General features: G+C 39.4%; 1 protein-coding gene across 1 annotated transcript in view; it reads right to left on the bottom strand.

The window, feature by feature from the left end:
• Positions 1-326: 326 nt before the first annotated feature.
• The window catches only part of tspan7b (tetraspanin 7b), an 18,577-nt gene continuing 1,212 nt past the window's right edge, over positions 327-17,691 (bottom strand). The window contains exons 2-8 of the mRNA XM_024286580.2: positions 8,172-8,360; positions 7,835-7,909; positions 7,660-7,755; positions 4,723-4,878; positions 4,455-4,538; positions 4,292-4,377; positions 327-4,216 (exon numbers count right to left, since the gene is read on the bottom strand). Of these exons, the coding sequence (XP_024142348.1) occupies positions 4,309-4,377; positions 4,455-4,538; positions 4,723-4,878; positions 7,660-7,755; positions 7,835-7,909; positions 8,172-8,360 (669 nt within the window). The 3' untranslated portion in view covers positions 327-4,216; positions 4,292-4,308. The remainder of the gene's footprint in view (positions 4,217-4,291; positions 4,378-4,454; positions 4,539-4,722; positions 4,879-7,659; positions 7,756-7,834; positions 7,910-8,171; positions 8,361-17,691) is intronic.

Consider the following 17,691-nt stretch of genomic DNA (forward strand, 5'->3'; position numbering starts at 1 on the left):
TCAAAAGTAGAAAAAAAACAAATGGATTTCCCATCTAAGTTTTTAAGGCTCTACTTCAGGCACTGTAACATATTTCTTGTGATTTTAGCAGTTTAAAGTGAATATATTATAGGCATGAGCTAAAATTTGATACTTTGAGGCTAGTTTCAGCTTCAAAAGTTGTTTATTTTTTTAAATCTAAATACGTCCTGTTTCTGCTTGTAAGAAAGTCATGTAAATGAACAATAAATGAGCAACCAGATGAGCTGTCACCTTTTAGTTGGTGAAAAAAGTACATAAATAACTTAAACAAATTCTCAGTAATGGCAAGAATTCACTCCAGAAACGACTGTTATTCTTGATTTTTATTAATAAGAACACTGATGGTGACTTCAGTCAGTAGTGGACAGCATGTTGCAATTCCCTCTGAGGGCCTATAGCGACCTCTCGTGTAAGCTGGATGGTATTGCAGGTTAGTATGTACAGAACAAAAGATTTGGAGGTAAAACATACATTCACAAAATCAGATTTACAGCTTTAAAAGCAACAACAAAATACTGACCAGCACAGCAGGGGGCGGGGTCCCACAATGCGGATGCTCACTCTTACACACTCAAGGTAAAAACGGTCAATTAGAATAACAAAAAAACACAGAAAACAAAAAAACAAAATAAGAATCACAGCAGGGTGTTTCACGGTAAACTAAATACTAACAAAAACATCATAAATACACTGAACCTGTGCGTTGTTCTCGGCAAAAAAGTCAGCCACTATCATTTTTTTAGTGCAAGTTTTCTATAAACTACCAAACAAATACAGATTAACAGCACAAAGTGTGGATTCAAATCCATGACACAGGTACACTGATTAGCATATTAGAAGGAGAAACATTACATCATAGAAATTACATTTCTGATTCCTATCTACAGATGAGGATGGAGATGGAAGCAGCAGGTGGATGCATCACACAGATTATCGCAAACACCTGCCTGTCTCCCATTAAACCCAGGTATGGTTCCACCAGAAGAAAGCGGTTTCTGAATTCTTACTTGAATAAGTTGGTAGGTTTTCTACACGAGTTATGCTAAATAATAAAATAGTTTCTTTTCAATCACGTTTATTTTAATGGTTCAAATCAAGTGCTTCCTGGCTTGTGGAGAAGTATTTTTCATTCAACCGTCAGTTCTGGAGGAGAAGCATCTCGTCCTCGCGTTACAATCAGATCTAACAGGGGTTTCTTGATCTTTTTCTTCCAACGGAAACAGACTGTTTAGTGGAGTTTGTTAGGTTTGCTAAAATATGACTGAGGATGCATTCAGAGTCTGGAGAGACCAAGTAACAACAGCGTTTTAGACAGTAATGTTTTGGAACCAAACTGACAGAGAACTAGATGCACTCTGGGGGAGTGAAGAGGAGTTTCCCTTTTTATTCCACCATATATTTATTTAATTTAAATGTAATTAATGTGATGTTATGTTCTCACAAGTGTTCAAGCTACCACTTCGACTGAAAAGTCTTTGTAAACACACAATTCAGGCTTCCATGTTTACATGCAGCAACGGTAGCTACGCAACATAACTACGGTAGCTGCATAACAATAACTGCAGTAGCAATGCAACGTAACTATGGTAGCTAATATGAAACGTAACTATGGTAGCTATGCAACGTAACTATGGTGCTCTGCAATGTAACTATGGTAGGTAATATGAAACGTAACTATGGTAGCTATGCAACGTAACTATGGTAGCTACACAACGTAACTATGGTGCTTTGCAACGTAACTATGGTAGCTACACAACGTAACTATGGTAGCAATGCAACGTAACTATGGTAGCAATGCAACGTAACTATGGTAGCTACGGAATATAACTAGGCAACATAGTTACCATAGCTACGCAACGTAAATACGGTAGCTAGGCAACATAGCTACCGAAGCTACGCAACGTAACTATGGTAGTTGCATAATGTAACTATGGTAGCTACGCAGCGCAACTATCGTAGCTTCACAACATAACTATGGTAGCTAGGCAATGTAGCCAGGCAACATAGCTACCGTAGCTACGCAACGTAAATACAGTAGCATTGCACCATAAATGGTAGCTAAGCAACGTAGCTAGGCAACATAGCTACCATAGCTATGCAGCATAAATACGCTAGCTACGTAACATAACTACGGTAGCTATGCCATGAAGCTAGGCAACATAGCTACCATAGCCAACAACATAACTACAGTAACCTGTAGTTACACAATGTAGCTACGGTAGATGTTCATTGTAGCTTCGCAATGTAGCTCCACATTGTAGCTACATACAAAACGCACGGTCATTGAATGCCAGAACACCAAGGCAGAATCCAAATTCTTTCTCTACCCCTTCGGCTTCACCCAACCACTACAATTGTAGGGGCATTTGAAGAGGTAGGGTTGTCCGAAATAGTTTTTTTTAAAGGCTAGGCTACGAGGGCATTTCGTGTCGCAGGGGCATGCTCTGAAGCAGGGAAGTTTACATTTAAATGTAGGTAATTACTTTTTGTTTTAGCATGACCTTTTTTTAAGTTATTATATAACTGATGTTATGTATTTCCGACTGCTAGCACCTCTGCGCTAAAGTAGCTGACCGGCGCCTATTGATGACGTCATCAAGTGGGAGTAACGTCCGAATCTGAAGACAGTATTTTTTCATAACTCTCCGTTTGGAGGGCTAAATGTAGGGATAGGGAGAGAGCGTAGGGGTAGGGGAATAAGTCTGTCAAGTATTGGAATAGAACTGTGAAAGATAAAGCCTGGAGCGAGATCTGCACTGCTATGACATTCTGCACCATTGTGAAATTGCGCTAGTGTTGGGAAGCGACAGTTTAGCGTCAACACCATACGCTAAAATCATATTTTTGCATATGCGCTAAAATTTTGCATGTGCTAAAATGCCCTTTTGGCATATGATGTTGACACTGGACTGAGTCAATGGGCAGGTGAAACAATCAAATTTTGATTACATTCTGCCCTTGTAAACTAGAATTGAACTGATTTTTTACTTAACCTGTGAATCCCAAAACTATGTTAGAGTTCTGCCTCTGAATATTTCAATGACATAACATATCTGCACTCACAAAAAAATCAAAATTTGGCTTTTCAAGTTCAGAAGTACGACTGTGGACAAAGAGGCAACTTTGTGAGCCAAAAACAATTAGCTTGAACCGTTAAGACGTTAGCCTTGGCGCTGCTTATTAGCAGAGAATGTCGGGGAAGGGCTGCTGTGTTTGAAAACCAGAACTTCTATGGTTACTTCCTAAGTGTCTTTTGTTTAAATTCACTGAAAAATGCCACAAGGTAAAGGGAAGAAAGTCAAGTGAGAGAAATGAAGGTACTCAGTCAATGCTTTGAATCTTCAAGAGCCCAAGGGCACAGGGAACCAAACTCTCTTTTGCGAAAATGTGACCTTTTTTTACCATCGTGAAAGCAAATTAAGAGAATAGTTTTTATCGAGTGGCTGAATAATCAGTATTTTTGAATGTCTCGAAACAGCTTTTGTTACAAGGCCCTCTGACTCGTCTGAATGCATTTTCCCCTCATAAAGCTGATTGAATAGCAAACAAAAGAGTGCATTTAGAAGCTAAAAAGTTTAGCTTAAGTTGTTTTGACCTGAAGTCACAGTGGAAGTTCTACAACACAATTCACATTTGTTAAATCCTTCATAAAGCTTTAATTGGTATTCAAATTAAGTCATAATTTCCCATCTGTATAATTTTGGACAAAAAAATATCGATCTTTATCTTGTTACGGTAAAAAATAGTCTAGATCTTCTTTCTCACCTGATACGTTGGTACACGACTCACAATCGTAAAAGTTTACAATGATTAGCGAGAGCAAATTTAAGTGCAAAACTAAATCAGACTACTAAAGGATTACTTTCAGGCTTAAGCTACGTCAGTCTGTACAAGGATGTGCAGCAGGCGTTTAAAGAAAGCATGGCTGTTGGCGCCTCAAACGTCTACATTTTACTGGCTTGCGTTGGAGCTGCACTGGTTCCTGCTTACGATGGACATCTTGTACGTAAAGAAGCGGTGCAATGTGTGCTTGAAGCTTTAAGTCGAGGAATGGTGCTTTACAATAAGATACATTAAGATATTACATTAAGATCACGGGCTGAGAGACGGACGGTGGTAAATTCCAATCCAGATTCCGTTTGGGGAATTTCCTTGTCTTGTGCCAAGACTCAAATGCCTCTTTTTCTTCAAACCCCTAAAAAGGAAAAATACAGGTTAAGCCTTTGTATCTATTTCCAGGTTTGTTTGTCTACAAACTTTCATCTTTGACCTGCCACGTCCCATCAGCTAGACCATCTCATACTGGTTGGCTGTGATGATCCTGGACAGACAGCAGGCGAGCAACATGCCGATCAGCTGAAAGACAAAAGGGAGGTCACAAAACCGTATCTGTTGAACCTCCGAATGTTTGCCTCTCCTTTCTTCATACTCACCTGTGAGAAGGCGATTCCAAACGTCACCCCAGCAATGATGGCCATGTTGGTTTCCATGAACGAAGTGACCAACTCAAAGCAGCCCTGAAAGGCAGGGAGCAGGTTAGTCGGCGGAGGATTTGTGGACATGTTATATGTGCATATCAGGGGAAGGATGTGCATGTGGGAGAGTATCTGCAGGTAGCCATTAGTGCATGGAGAATACACACGTTTGAAAAGATGAAACTGACGTTTTCAGCAGATGTGCAAAAGCAAAAGTGAAACCCACCTGGTGGTAGACTTTATTTGGGGCCACGGTTGCATTGCGGAGGTCATCAGAACTGCAGTCAGAGGAGTTAAAGCAGCAGCTTGGAGGAATGCCGTTGGCGGGGTAATACACACTAGCAAACCAGCTGGTGTAGTTGTAGACACCACAGCAGCGCAGCTACATCAGCCAAAAAAAGAGAAGATCACAAATCGTGTCTGCATGTCGCTAAAACTCACTAGTTATTTATTTTTTAAAGATCCACTCCAATAAAAAATGTGCTTTTAACATGTTCTTGTAGCATTTTTCTCATAATGAAGAACATATATAAAAAGATTTAAGAGTAGAAGTGTATTTCTGATGCATCTACTTGGCGACAAATAGATCTACTGTATGTACGTCTTTGTTTTCCTCGTCCAATCTGGCATCTGGCTTAAAACTTAAAAAAAAGTGTCTGTTCTTTAAACTAACCAACAAAGCATCAACAGCACGTCGGTAGAGCTGTATCTCCGCTAAGATGAGAGTTAAGGTGAAAGTTTGTGAACTTGTCTGCTAATGTGGAAAATCTCTAGACAGGTAGAATCAAACGGAGAGCGCTCAGAGTTATCAAGTACTTAAAACCTCAGAGACATACTTGAAGGAAAACACTCCCAGGCTACTCTAAGGGTGGGAGTGTTCCTGGAGTCTGTCATGGGATCTTCCCGGAGCCGACATGATGTGTTTTCCTCATACATGACTGCAATTTGACACGCATGACAAATATGAAAAAATCTCACATGATATGATACGCATCTGTGTACATGGTCTGCAAATACATACTTTGAGGTGATACGTTACAGTCCAATTTTTTACCTAAATGGACAGAATCTAGATATAGGTTATTAAATTGGTATTTAAAACTATAACTACTAAATATAAAGGTCTTTTTTAACAAAGAAACAATTTTATTTTAGATTTACTTTTCATTTTAAGTAACAAAAACAACAGCTTTAAACATTAAAACCTGACCTTTTTGACTGTTTTGTTATTTGTTGTTAATGAAAAGCAACATTATTTATTCAGGTATTGTTTGAAACGCTGTAAAAAAAAAAGTTATCATATGTTCAGTGAACACAACACACATCCCTTGATGTGGTTCACCTTCAGCTAATTACAATTGACTTTGGTAGAAGCAAGCTTCTGATTGGACGTTTTTTTACTAGCATCACGTCCATAATAAGGCAGACAGTAGAAACAATAACTAATAATAATAAATAATATCTTTTTACCTAAATAATCTTGTTTGAATCTGTGGTTTTCAAGTAATATAGCAGTTACTCCCAGTAGTAGATCAATTATTTTGATATGTATATAAATATACTTTCCATCCCTAATAAAGTAGTTAAGAAGTTGGAACATTTGAGGAATCAACGCAGCGACACGCAGTTTGGATTCATTGCATGTAGTCAAATGAGTTGGTGGAATCCCTGTGGCATAATTTAATATGAAAACTCAAACTGAGTTAAATGCATCCTTCAGTCCTCCTGAGCACAAACTGAACCTCACTTTGCTCAGTGTTGCAGACTATATTGCTTTAATTTGATGAGAGAAATTGCTGCATGTGCATGGTTCCTATAAAGGCTATAAGCATTAATTGCTTATAGTTTAACACTAAGGCTTCATGGTGAGAAAGTAGACTCATCCTATTTGTGTGTGCGTATCTCTGTAACTTATACAACGCATTTTTGTGTAACTTTATGTACTTGCATTTGTGTATTTACATGTACAAAAATTACAAAATATAATAAACACATGCACAACTTAAAATGACAACAGCGTGAAACTTACTACACGCACAAATCACCTGATACACACACACAAAACCATGTTTATGCTCAGATCTGATGTGAGACTCTTTTCACGTCTCTGAGACTAGTGTTTAAGTGGTGCTGTTAGAATGCAGGGTCATTAGAGTTTTTTTTTATATGCTGCTTATAACTTCAATTATGAATATTATCTGTTGAAAACTTGACATTTTCCTGCTTTCTTAAACAGATATACTCCAATAATTAATATAAAAAATCTAAATATACGTTTTTAAACACTCAGCACTAAAGTTTCTCTATTATCATAGCCCCCTTGCAGCTGAGTTGTGTTTTAATTGTATTTTTTTTTGTATTTTGCAATTTTTGTACATGTAAATACACAATTACAAGTACATAAAGCTACGCACAAAATGTATTGTAGGAGTTACAAATCAAGAATTACCCTTGCACAAATTGAATGAGACTATATTCTCTCCATACTTTTTACACCTGAGCTTTAGCTCCAGTGTTGACATTCTTTCAACTACTGTAACTTTTCAATTAACTTAAATTTGCTGATTCAGTCGCAGAAAAAAATGGCTTTGTGCCTCTATATACAACACCTCACGTTCATGCTTTTTCTCCAATATGCCACAATATACAAAAATAAGTGTAACATATCTGTGTAAAGCCGTCTGTAAAAAGCTGATTTTCTCAGTTTTTAGCCATATCATGTTATTTTTTAAGACATATTTTCTGCAGGGCAACAGGAGCTAATTAGAAATTCAGCTTTAGGTTGAGGGTGGAAGTTAGCCTCCAGCTAATTTCCCATCAGCCCTTTGTTTACACTCTCCCCTGCTAGCTTACAGCACCTCACAAGTCCAAGCTAACATTAGCATGCCAACAAAAACAGTGAGCAATATAGGAGCTATCCAGCTGAATAATTCTGAGTCAGATAGCAGCTCAGACGAGGAAAATGAAGACGTTCATGGATCTATTTGTCTTCAAGCGAATGCTTCAGGATTGTAGCAGAGGAGGGAGATTGTGGCAGTTGCTGGGCTTTGTCAAACTGTGGGTTCCTATAGATGTTCTCCATTATGATAAAAATGCTACAAGAACATGTTAAAAACACAATTTTGGAGTGTGTCTCTTGCCTGTTTTTCGTGAATGTCCTCACCTTGTTCTGCAAGTAGTCCACAGCTCGGCTGGCCTCATCCTGGGTGTTGTAGTTCAGGACCGCGTCGGTGTACGTTCTGCGAAAAGTTCCCTTTATCTGTGTTGCACAAACACATGTTTAAGACTACAGGTTTACACAGCTGTGCTGTGAAATGATGCTACAATCTGATACTGACCTCGTGGCGAAATACAAATCCAGAGATTCCTGCCACCAGCTCGGCAAGGAAGACGAGGGACAGGAACATGGCATACTGTGCAGACAGGGTAGAAGCAGCAGATTTGCATAGTTCGCATGAAAAGCCTTTATGGGTGATTATCATTTGCATTATGGTCACACTCACACACAGACACCCTCACATAGCCGGTATTAACAAAAACCGTCCTGCAGCTTCTCTGGGACGTCTCCACGCCATAGAGGTTAACCATTATCCCTGGTGTGATGTAACTTCAAGCTAATTAATCACCCCCTGATGCTTTACTGACTCTCCATGCTCTCCTCTTGCAGCCTCTCACCAGCTTCAGCATCCATGGGCTTCCTCTGCAGGTGGCGAAGCATCCAAACAGGCCAAAAACGATGATGACAGTCCCGGTGCCGATGAGGACGTACGGGGCGTTGGTGGAGTTGTCAGCGATCAGAGAGATGTACGGCCCAAGCATCAGCTTCCCCCATACTCCGACTGCCAGCAGGATGGCTCCTGTTATCTAAAGGGAGGGGGTTGGAGAGATGGATGAGACAGATAAAGAGCGGAAGGTTTTTATCTGGTGTCACACCAAAACAACAGAGTTTTTTGGAACGTTTCTAGGGGATGAGGAGGAAAATCAATCAAGGTGGAACAAGAAAGGAGGCGATTAAGGTGGAAAGGAGGAGACAGCAGGCATAAAACCCCACCGAATCATCTACAATGAGGTGTGGATCAGCTGCGTTGTGAATACGCCCGTCCTGACGCACACAGAGGAAGAGAGAGAGGATATAGGACAAATCAAAGAAGCTCTTTGATCCAAGGCGAGACGCTTCCTCCTGTTGCGCCTCTCTTAGCATTTCAAATGAAGGGTACGGATGAAAGAGCGCGTTGTTCGAGCCAGCTGAAGCGGTGTGTGTCTCAGCTGGGTTTTTCTAGCTGGCACTGTAAAGAAAGTGGGGTGAGGAATGGCTGCTGATTATGTGACACCATCGCGGGCCAACTCATACTGCTAACCTCCTTCAGGCTAAGACGACGCTGCATCTTGTCCTGCTGCCGGGAAAAAGAGGGACAACAGTCTGAGCAGCATGTTTCCGAGCAACCTCAAATCTTAAAAAAGATGACGGGAATTCCCTCAGCTCTGTAGGCCGACAGCAAACGGCAGCAACGATTAAAATACACAAAAAAAACACACTTACTGAAGATACCCTTTACTTTTACTCTGTAATTTAAAGTCCCATTCTGATTATCTTTTGGACTATTAAAAAAAACATTCCCAGTTTTCTTTTAGTTATGATTATGTCGTTTTTTAGGTAAAATAATTTTTAAAAACTTATGTTTTTTAGAGCATGCTGTAGTTTTGGCAGAGCAGCAGTAGTTCATTAGAAATTTGCCTCTGAGTTGTGGGCTTCCTCTCAGTTCTAGTGTTTACATGCTCTCCTTCTAGCTTACAGCCCCTCACAGCCCCGACCTAACATTACAGGTGCAACAAAAATATTGGAGATGTGCAGTCCTACAGTTTTGATCCAGATAACAGCTCAGATGAGGAAAACAAAGACGTTTTTGGATCTATTTATCTACAAGTGGATGCATCAGAATCATTTCATTTGCATCAGATCATTTTTCTAAGTCATACTTTCTTTTTCAAACAGCATTTTTTTTGTCTGAATTGAATAATAAACACTCAGAAATACAATTTTAAGTTTGTTTTTTTTAATTCTCCATCATCTGAAAAATGCCAAAGGAACATTTCAAAAATGCCGAAAACACAATTTTCATTGGAAATGAAATATATAAGTATATATAATTTATACTTTAAATCAACTGGAAGTATACAACAAAGAAGAAGATATTTATTTGTACTTCCAAAAACAAAAACAAAAAAAAATGTATATATAATTTCAGAAAACGGTTGATCTGTAATAAAAACTGTCAAATTTTATTGTTGCTCATTCAATATCTTCATCACACCAACTTCTTCTGCAAGACCATTTAAGACTAGGACAAAGGGTTTTAGAAGTGGCTTAAAACTGTACATTATGTACTCAAGTTTTATTAAAGAGAAAAACAAACAGGTGCCTAATACAAAAGTCACAATTTATTCCAAGATTGAGTTATTAGTGAGGCAGAAAAAAACCAAAAAGATCAGGAAGACAGTTTTACTTAAATCAGAAATAATAAATTATTAAAAAATCCAAGTAGTATACAGTTTATGATAACAACAGTTACTGGAACTAAAATCCTGCTCCTGTGTTTAGATGGGTTGCCTTATAACCATACTTCTTCAGAACCCACTGAATCCCTTTCAGGAGTCACAGGTTGCTGAACAGGTTCCCAGTCTGTTGCAGGGCAACACAACACAGACTTGGGGGCAACTTAGTGTCACAAATTAACCCATGAAGCACGTCTCTGGGCTGTGGGAGGAAGCCGGAGTTCCCGGAGAACATGCAAACTTCACACATGAAGGTTCCAAGTGGGCGCTAACTACAATGCCACCATGCAGACCTCTTAGATGTGTTTCATCTTTGTAAAATGTTATTTTCTGTAGTTTTCAGTGCCACAAAACATTGGTGCATCCATACATTGACTTTACCTAGGAATCAAAGAAAGTATTGAAATAGAAATGTGTTCTACACAACATTTTTCAAAGGGTAACCAAACCCTAAATCAACTTTTTTGGGTAGTTGACCTCTATAAATGGGGCTTCAAAAGGGCTTTCTGTTGGTTGTAGCCAATTTTTTGACAAATTATAATAAACTTGTTGAACTCATGAAAATATAGTCAAAATCTGCCTGTGAGCTGTCCCCTACAGGTTGAAATGAGGTATTGCAGTTGATTTTTATGACTGGTCATTTTAAGTCCCAGAAGTTTCACGTCATTATGCTCTGCAGCTCCAGTATATAAAAGGCCCCGCCCATCTGTGATTCTGTAACGGTCAGTTGTTGTTGTGTTAGCTTTAGCATAGCTCTTAACCAGGTGAATTGCCTTCAGTTGTCAAAAATCTACTGGCTTGCACAACTTTCCAGCGGACTTGGAAGTTAGGGAACAGATGTTGACAGAAATTGGCATTATATCCAGAGAACTCTGTCCTGGAGATGGATTTGCAATGAATGTTTTACTCTAGATTGTTTGTTTAATATGTTAGCCTTTATTAGCTATGATGCTAGGGGCATTTTACCACTCTCAGACTCTGGTCTCCTTCAGACCTGCAAACCCTCAGCTGCACCGGCAGCCCCACTGTCGAGCATTGCAAAAGCAACATCTTGACCTTTCGTATATATTACTAGATTAGCTCTTGCCTATTCGCTGTTATAGACAGAGACGTGCACACACATTGCTAAGCATTGAGTCGCGTCAACAGAACGCAGCTTTTTCAATGTGAGACATGCAGGTATCAACTACAAAAATTGGGCTAGCTCCCTCATTTTTTAAATCAATTTTCACAAAACATGGCTTGGATTAAAGTTTAGAAAATGATTGATGTCGTGGTATATTTACATTTTTATTATCTCTAAAAACGAAGCTGTAAATAGTACAAGAACTGCGCCTTCTAGTGTTACTGCTGTCAAATGAACAGATTTTGCTTTTGTGCCAGAATCTCCATGGCTGAGCTTGTAAATGTAATATATATCAATGGTCTTGAGCCAGTGGCTCAAAACAATAAGGCTCTGGACCGTGAGCGCCAGCCTCGGGAGAAGGGGGAGGTGGAAAACCCTCAACTTCTACAGAAAGTTCTGGGGAGAAACTTGCACCTCTTCCCTCTGTATCACTGTCCATATTTTATTTTTTTAATTGAACATAACAATAACAAACCACTCTCCATATTGAAGACCCAGCGCAAGTTACATAAAGCTAGCCTAACTGTCAATCATAGATCCAATCCGCACCTCAGCCGTTCAGTCTGCCTCCATTAGCCCCACCCCCTTTTTGGCATTTTTCAAATCTGGGTTTAGAATTAAGTGAGCCTCCACCTGCCCTGTTTGGTTACCCTTTAAAGACACCATTTCAAAATACATTTGTAAATGATCTGCACTCTAAAAGAATTTGAGAAGGGGGAAACCCACCAACACCGTCTTATACGTCCCTGGCAGTCTTTCCAGACAGACCTTCCTCACCCCACCCCACACCCCAACCATCAATTTGGTATCTTCAGTAAAAACCTACAATCATCTGGTAATCGTTGGGCAGCTAAGCTTTACAGATAACATCTCCACCACCTGTGGTGGATGCAGATTAAATCTCCAAAACATCCAGTGATGTTGTGGTTAGTCCACTCGCCTCCCAGCAAGATGGCCTGGGATCAAATCTCAGCTGTGGAGATCATATGTTCTTCCCATGAACGTGTGGGTTTTCTCCGTGGACATAAAATACCAAACAAGACATCTGATAGTTCTAAATTGACCTCTAGAAGAAAATGTGGTTGTTTGTTTTTGTGTGGCTCTGCAATGGACTAGCATACTGACCAGGGTGTACTCTGCTTTTGTCGTTACCCCATGGATTTAATCGTCCACTCTGTGTATCTACAATCGTAAATTGAAGTACTCAACTTTGCAGGCTCAAAAATAATATATAAAAACCCAGTAAAGACTGCTTTTTATATGGAGTTTTCAGTCATGTCCAGTTGGTCTGACTTTGCTAGTTTTGTCTAAGTCTTTAGTTAGCTACACTGTTGACATTATTCCTATGGGGAATTCCATTAAATGTTAGCATCAAGCTAGCGGAGTTTAGCTTTATGTGCTAAATCGATTTATATTTTTATTAATCGATTATTGATCTGTTAAGCTTAAATCGATTGAAATCGATTATGCGATTTTATCAACCCAGCCCTAATGTCAAAGAGTGTTCTTTAGACCCTTTTTAGATCTTTTTTTCTAATTCTTATTTTCAATGACAGAAAAAAAGTCTGAAGAACCTCCAATTCATCACTTCCCAGTCGCCCCTATGTGTTTAGTTTGAAACTCAAGGCCCAGCTGCCCCCCTTGCTTACAGAACAGAGTTCAAAACAGGTCACTCCTTTCCCCTTCGCCTCCTGCGGCTCACTGAAAGAAGCAGAAGGCGAAGTGATCAAATATGCTGGCGAGGACAGCGTGCCGTCTCCACCACCTGCTCTGCATTCCGCTCTCTAGTGTGTCGCTGCTGTGACACAACTTTTCACACTCGAGACATTATTAGCCGCGACAAGTCGCTGACGGAGAAACCCAGAGCTGACAGAGACATTTCTCCCTCTTTGAACCCAAAAGTCCCGGCCTTCTTTCTCCATGCTTTGTTGTCTCAGGTGGATGAGGGAGTTCCAGCTCCGTGACACTTCTGCAAACCTGGCTGCATGAAACCTGATGCTGCAGATATCAACGGCCAGCTAGAGTCCATCCAAGTCAGACTAAATATAAAAGCACGTGTACGACACAAGCACATGTCCTCGGTGTAAAGTGCAGTTCAACTGCTTTGCAATCTTAAACCAACAATATTTCCTCTGCTCACTCTAGATTGACTTAGTTTTTTTTTTTCATAAGTCCACTAGTGGTATTATAAACTATCGTAATTTCTGAATGTTTCAGGGGGATGTGTGTGAAGCAGAACAAGTACTCTTGATGCCCTAAACCCATTACAGGGCGATGAATCTCCAACACACTGTTTAATTGAATAATCCTAGTCCAGCATTAAAATATAGCATCAAAACATAACTAAATCAGTCGGATATTGTTTTAAACTTAACTAACATGGTGTATCAAAGGGTTTCTAGTAAATCTAAAACAAATTATTGTAAAATAAATGGTCTTTCCTTTGAATAAATGCTAAGTTAGCAATGAGAAGAAAAATAATATTGGATGTCTAGTGTTAAATACTCTAAGGGTCAAATTTGATCCACTAAAAGAATCTACCACAGCCATCATCTTTAGTCTTCTGAAGCTTCCAACACTTTTTGCTTTATCATTGTTTGTTTTCACTGTCCTGGCGTGCTCTTTGTCCTGTTGCAGATTTTTTTTAGCAGGTTTTAGCTGTTGAACAAATGGTTTCACCTTCCCTAGCTGGATCATGTGACTCCAGGTTCTGGCAGAAGGAACACACCTGATCTAGGTAATTAATGGTGATGCTGCATTCACACCGCCCACGTGTGGTGCGTTCATGAACATGCTGTATGCGGTTTTGTCAACGTCCACACCAGATCAGCACCAGACAAGCAGGTAGCACCAGGAAGTGGATACTTCTTCGTTTTTGTTTGTACTGTTAACCAGCGTTCGTACAGCACGTACAATAGGCACAGGCTCTGAGAGACTTTCAAAGCAAATACCCAGATCTCCAGGCTTTTTGTTTTTTAGCTCTGTTCTTATAAATGTCAGTCTTAGTGTCATATTAATCTGACTCGGCACAAACTGTAAATAATAGTTTCTGATTTGATCATGTTTACAACAGTTGGTACTTCCGTGTTTTGAAGTTGACGCTACCCACACATCAGTACTAAGGCCCCAGTTGGTAACAGTTGCCGCACTTAAATGTTCAATCAATGAATGCCCAATTTGTACAAAGAGCCTACGACCGGACTTAAAAATTTGCGAAGCAATATTTTTACGAGCATTCCGAACACAGACGCCTTTCATTGAAAGCGGCCGCTTAAACATGAGTCGACGCAGACGGTGTGTAAGGACCTTGAGGGTTGAGCTGGCTGGAAAACTCGACAGTAGGTCTTGAAGACCAGGGCAGCCTTGGAATGGTCTAATACAGGCGTGTCCAAAGTCAGTCCTCGAGGGCCCGTGTCCTACAGGTTTTCCAACCAACCTGCCGTTGAATCTCCTTATTGGCCACACACACCTGATCAAGGTAATCAACAGCAGATAAGGCAGGATTTCTGGAAAACCAGCGGATCTTCCTTATATTAGACCAGGGGTCTAATATAAAGAAATCAATTCAATGACGCAAAGTTCTGTAGCAACATAAGAGGTACACACCATCACTCTCACACCACCATGCTTAGCCATGTTTCAGTAAAAATGCTGTTCTTGGAATTAGATGCCCAAACAGTAAAACTGTTCGAATTGACAAGCAGAGTAAGGCTGGGTGTCCAAGATCAATGATTAACCCTTCCGCTCTCCTTGGTTTGTTTACATTAAAAGTGGGGTCATCTGGACCCCACAAGACAGTGCACTGAACTTTTTTCTATCATTAATTTTTGAGTTTCACTAATGTCCATGGCAGACACAAAATCCTGTTCACATTTGTCCACATTTGTCATGGAAGGAATCACACATCAATATGTGGTTGGAGTCATCTGGACCCCAAAGAGAGCGGAAGGGTTAAACCAGCATTTAGATAACACAAACCTGTAAGCTCCATGACGACAAACCAACACAACTACTTTCAAAGCAGTCTGCTCGCCTTTGAATGTTGGAAAACTGGTTTAAATAGTTGATTTCAGATTTTATGTTTTCTTTTTTTAATTACATTTTTAAATATGTTGTTAAGACAGAGTGAGGGGCTGCTATTGCCTCCCAGTAGGAAGGCCCTGGTTCAAATCTCATCTGGGACCTTCCTATGTGGAGTTTCCATGTTCTCCCCTGGGTTTTCTCCAGAGACTCCGGCTTCTTCCCACAATACAAAAACATGTTTCTTAGGTTAATTGGTGAATCTAAAATTGTCTTTAGTAGTTAATGTGTGTGTGGGAGAGACTGTGTGGCCCTGCAACACATTGGCAACCGACCCCGACCCCATGACCCCGAAAGGGATTAGAGGATGGATAGACGGTGGACTACATCTGTAGTAGAAGGTAAGCAAAGAATAAAAAATGCATTAATATACTGGGATATTGAAATGTAGGTGTTATTGGATATATACAGTTGCTTACTGGAAGTTAAAACACAACACTGTTGCTAAACAAGAAATATAGACACAAAATGTAGCTTTTCTCCTTTTGTTTTAGGGAAGATTTTTAGTTTCTTTATTTTGTCCTTTTTTCAAATAATAGTAATAAACAATTCTCTAGATGTTTCATATGTAGAAAGAGAATATAAGGAGTTTGTTATATCTACTAAAATGTTAAAAGCTTTGAAATATCAAGTTTAGAGGCTGTGAATTTGTTATGTGCTAGTTCTGTCATAAAATCAAATAGGATCAATTTTAAAGATATAATTTCTGATCTATTTTTATGTCTTCTTAAAATCCACTCTCATGAAAATTATGTGTTTGGTGCTTTTAACATGTTCTTGTGGCCTTTTTCTGATAATGGAGGATATGAATAAAGAAAATTAAGCTTAAAAATGCATTTCTGAGTATTTCTTTTTTCAAATTGTTGTGAATTAGGAGAAACTTCACCTGCATTGTTCAGTACCAGGTATTTATCTCTGAGTCACACTGGTTAAACTGTTGGCTAAAGATGTACTGAATCGATTTTAGGTTAGTGATTCAGATCAAATCGGATCATTTAAAATGAACCAATGGCTGAATGGCGAGCCCTGGTATTGCTCACCATTTTTGTTGTTAGCTAGAGGGTGTGAGGGGCTGTAAGCTAGAGGGAAAGAGTGTAAACAGAACGCTCTATTATGGGTGATGAAGAGGGTGGTGCTTCACCCCAGCTGTCCTGACCAACTGATACACTGCAAAACTATGTACTAAAAATCAGCAAAGGCTTTTGGATTTTGGGCTAAAAACAGCAAAATCTTAATTAAAAGACCACTGTGAATGCTTATACAAGAGATCAAAAGATGATCAGTGTGACTTTAATGCACGGCTAGATTGCTAAGACATATTTTCACTTGTTTACAGAAAAACATTTTCCCTACTTTTAGAAATTGTATTTTTCAGTATTGCATTCTTTCTATTGTATTTTTTTCTTTAACTAACATTTTGAAAACGTAAAAATCTTTCACTACTAGGTTTGGATGCATGTGAAAGTGGATGCTGTAGATGTGTTGCACTATAATTGCTCTGCGGTTATTGTACTGATCTAAAATTCAGATGGTACAATATCAAGTAGTTGCACAGCTCTTACAGTGAAGAGATAAACAATCAGCTGTGCTGCTTCAGTCACAACTCAGCTGTTTTTATGTTGTATTTCAGACATTTTTTCCTTTATAGATCTGCTCTGATCCTCTTTTGATCTGTTTTGAAAGTGTTTCCAGTGGTGTTTAATCATGATTATGCTGTTTTCAGTCCAAATTTGGACATTTTTTAAGGACATATTTTCTGCATGCAGAGGGGCAGTAGTTCATTAGAAAATTGGCTCTGAATTGGGGGCGGAACAGCTATTTCCCGCTAGCTTACAGCCACTTAAAACCCAACCTAACATTAGCAGTGCAACAAAAAAGGCGAGCAGTTTTGAGTCAAATACCAGCTTAGACGAGGAAAACAAAGACGTACGAGCTTGTGGCCCACTTGATTGTACCACCTACGTCACTGATACTGATACAAGCTTTTTCAAACAGCATTATTTTTTTGTTTGCTTCTAATTCACAACAATTCTAATAAAGAAATACTCAGCTTTAAGCTAATTTTTCTTTATATATGAGAAAAAAGCCCCAAGAACATATTAAAAACACTATTTTCCTTTTAAAACTACACCGACAAATCAAAACGCTAGCTGTTTATAAGGGTTTGCTGGGGGCTATTCTTCTTCTCACTGGTTGCTTTCACAGGGAAATGCATGGAGGCTTTTCTAAGAAACCGCTCCATGGGGCCCCGGGGTAGTTCGACATGCCCACCCCCCCCCACTCTTAATTCCTTACTTTTCAAACCTTTTTTATATATATATATAAAACAGGTGTTTATGGGCCAAAACAGCTGTCGGTTATCTTCAGCTACAATTTCCAGGCTTCATAGCCCCTTTGTGTTTGAGCAAGACCCCCCACATTTATGGAGTCTCGAAA

This window comes from Oryzias melastigma, linkage group LG21 (genome assembly GCF_002922805.2).
Source record: "Oryzias melastigma strain HK-1 linkage group LG21, ASM292280v2, whole genome shotgun sequence".
NCBI lineage: Eukaryota > Metazoa > Chordata > Actinopteri > Beloniformes > Adrianichthyidae > Oryzias > Oryzias melastigma.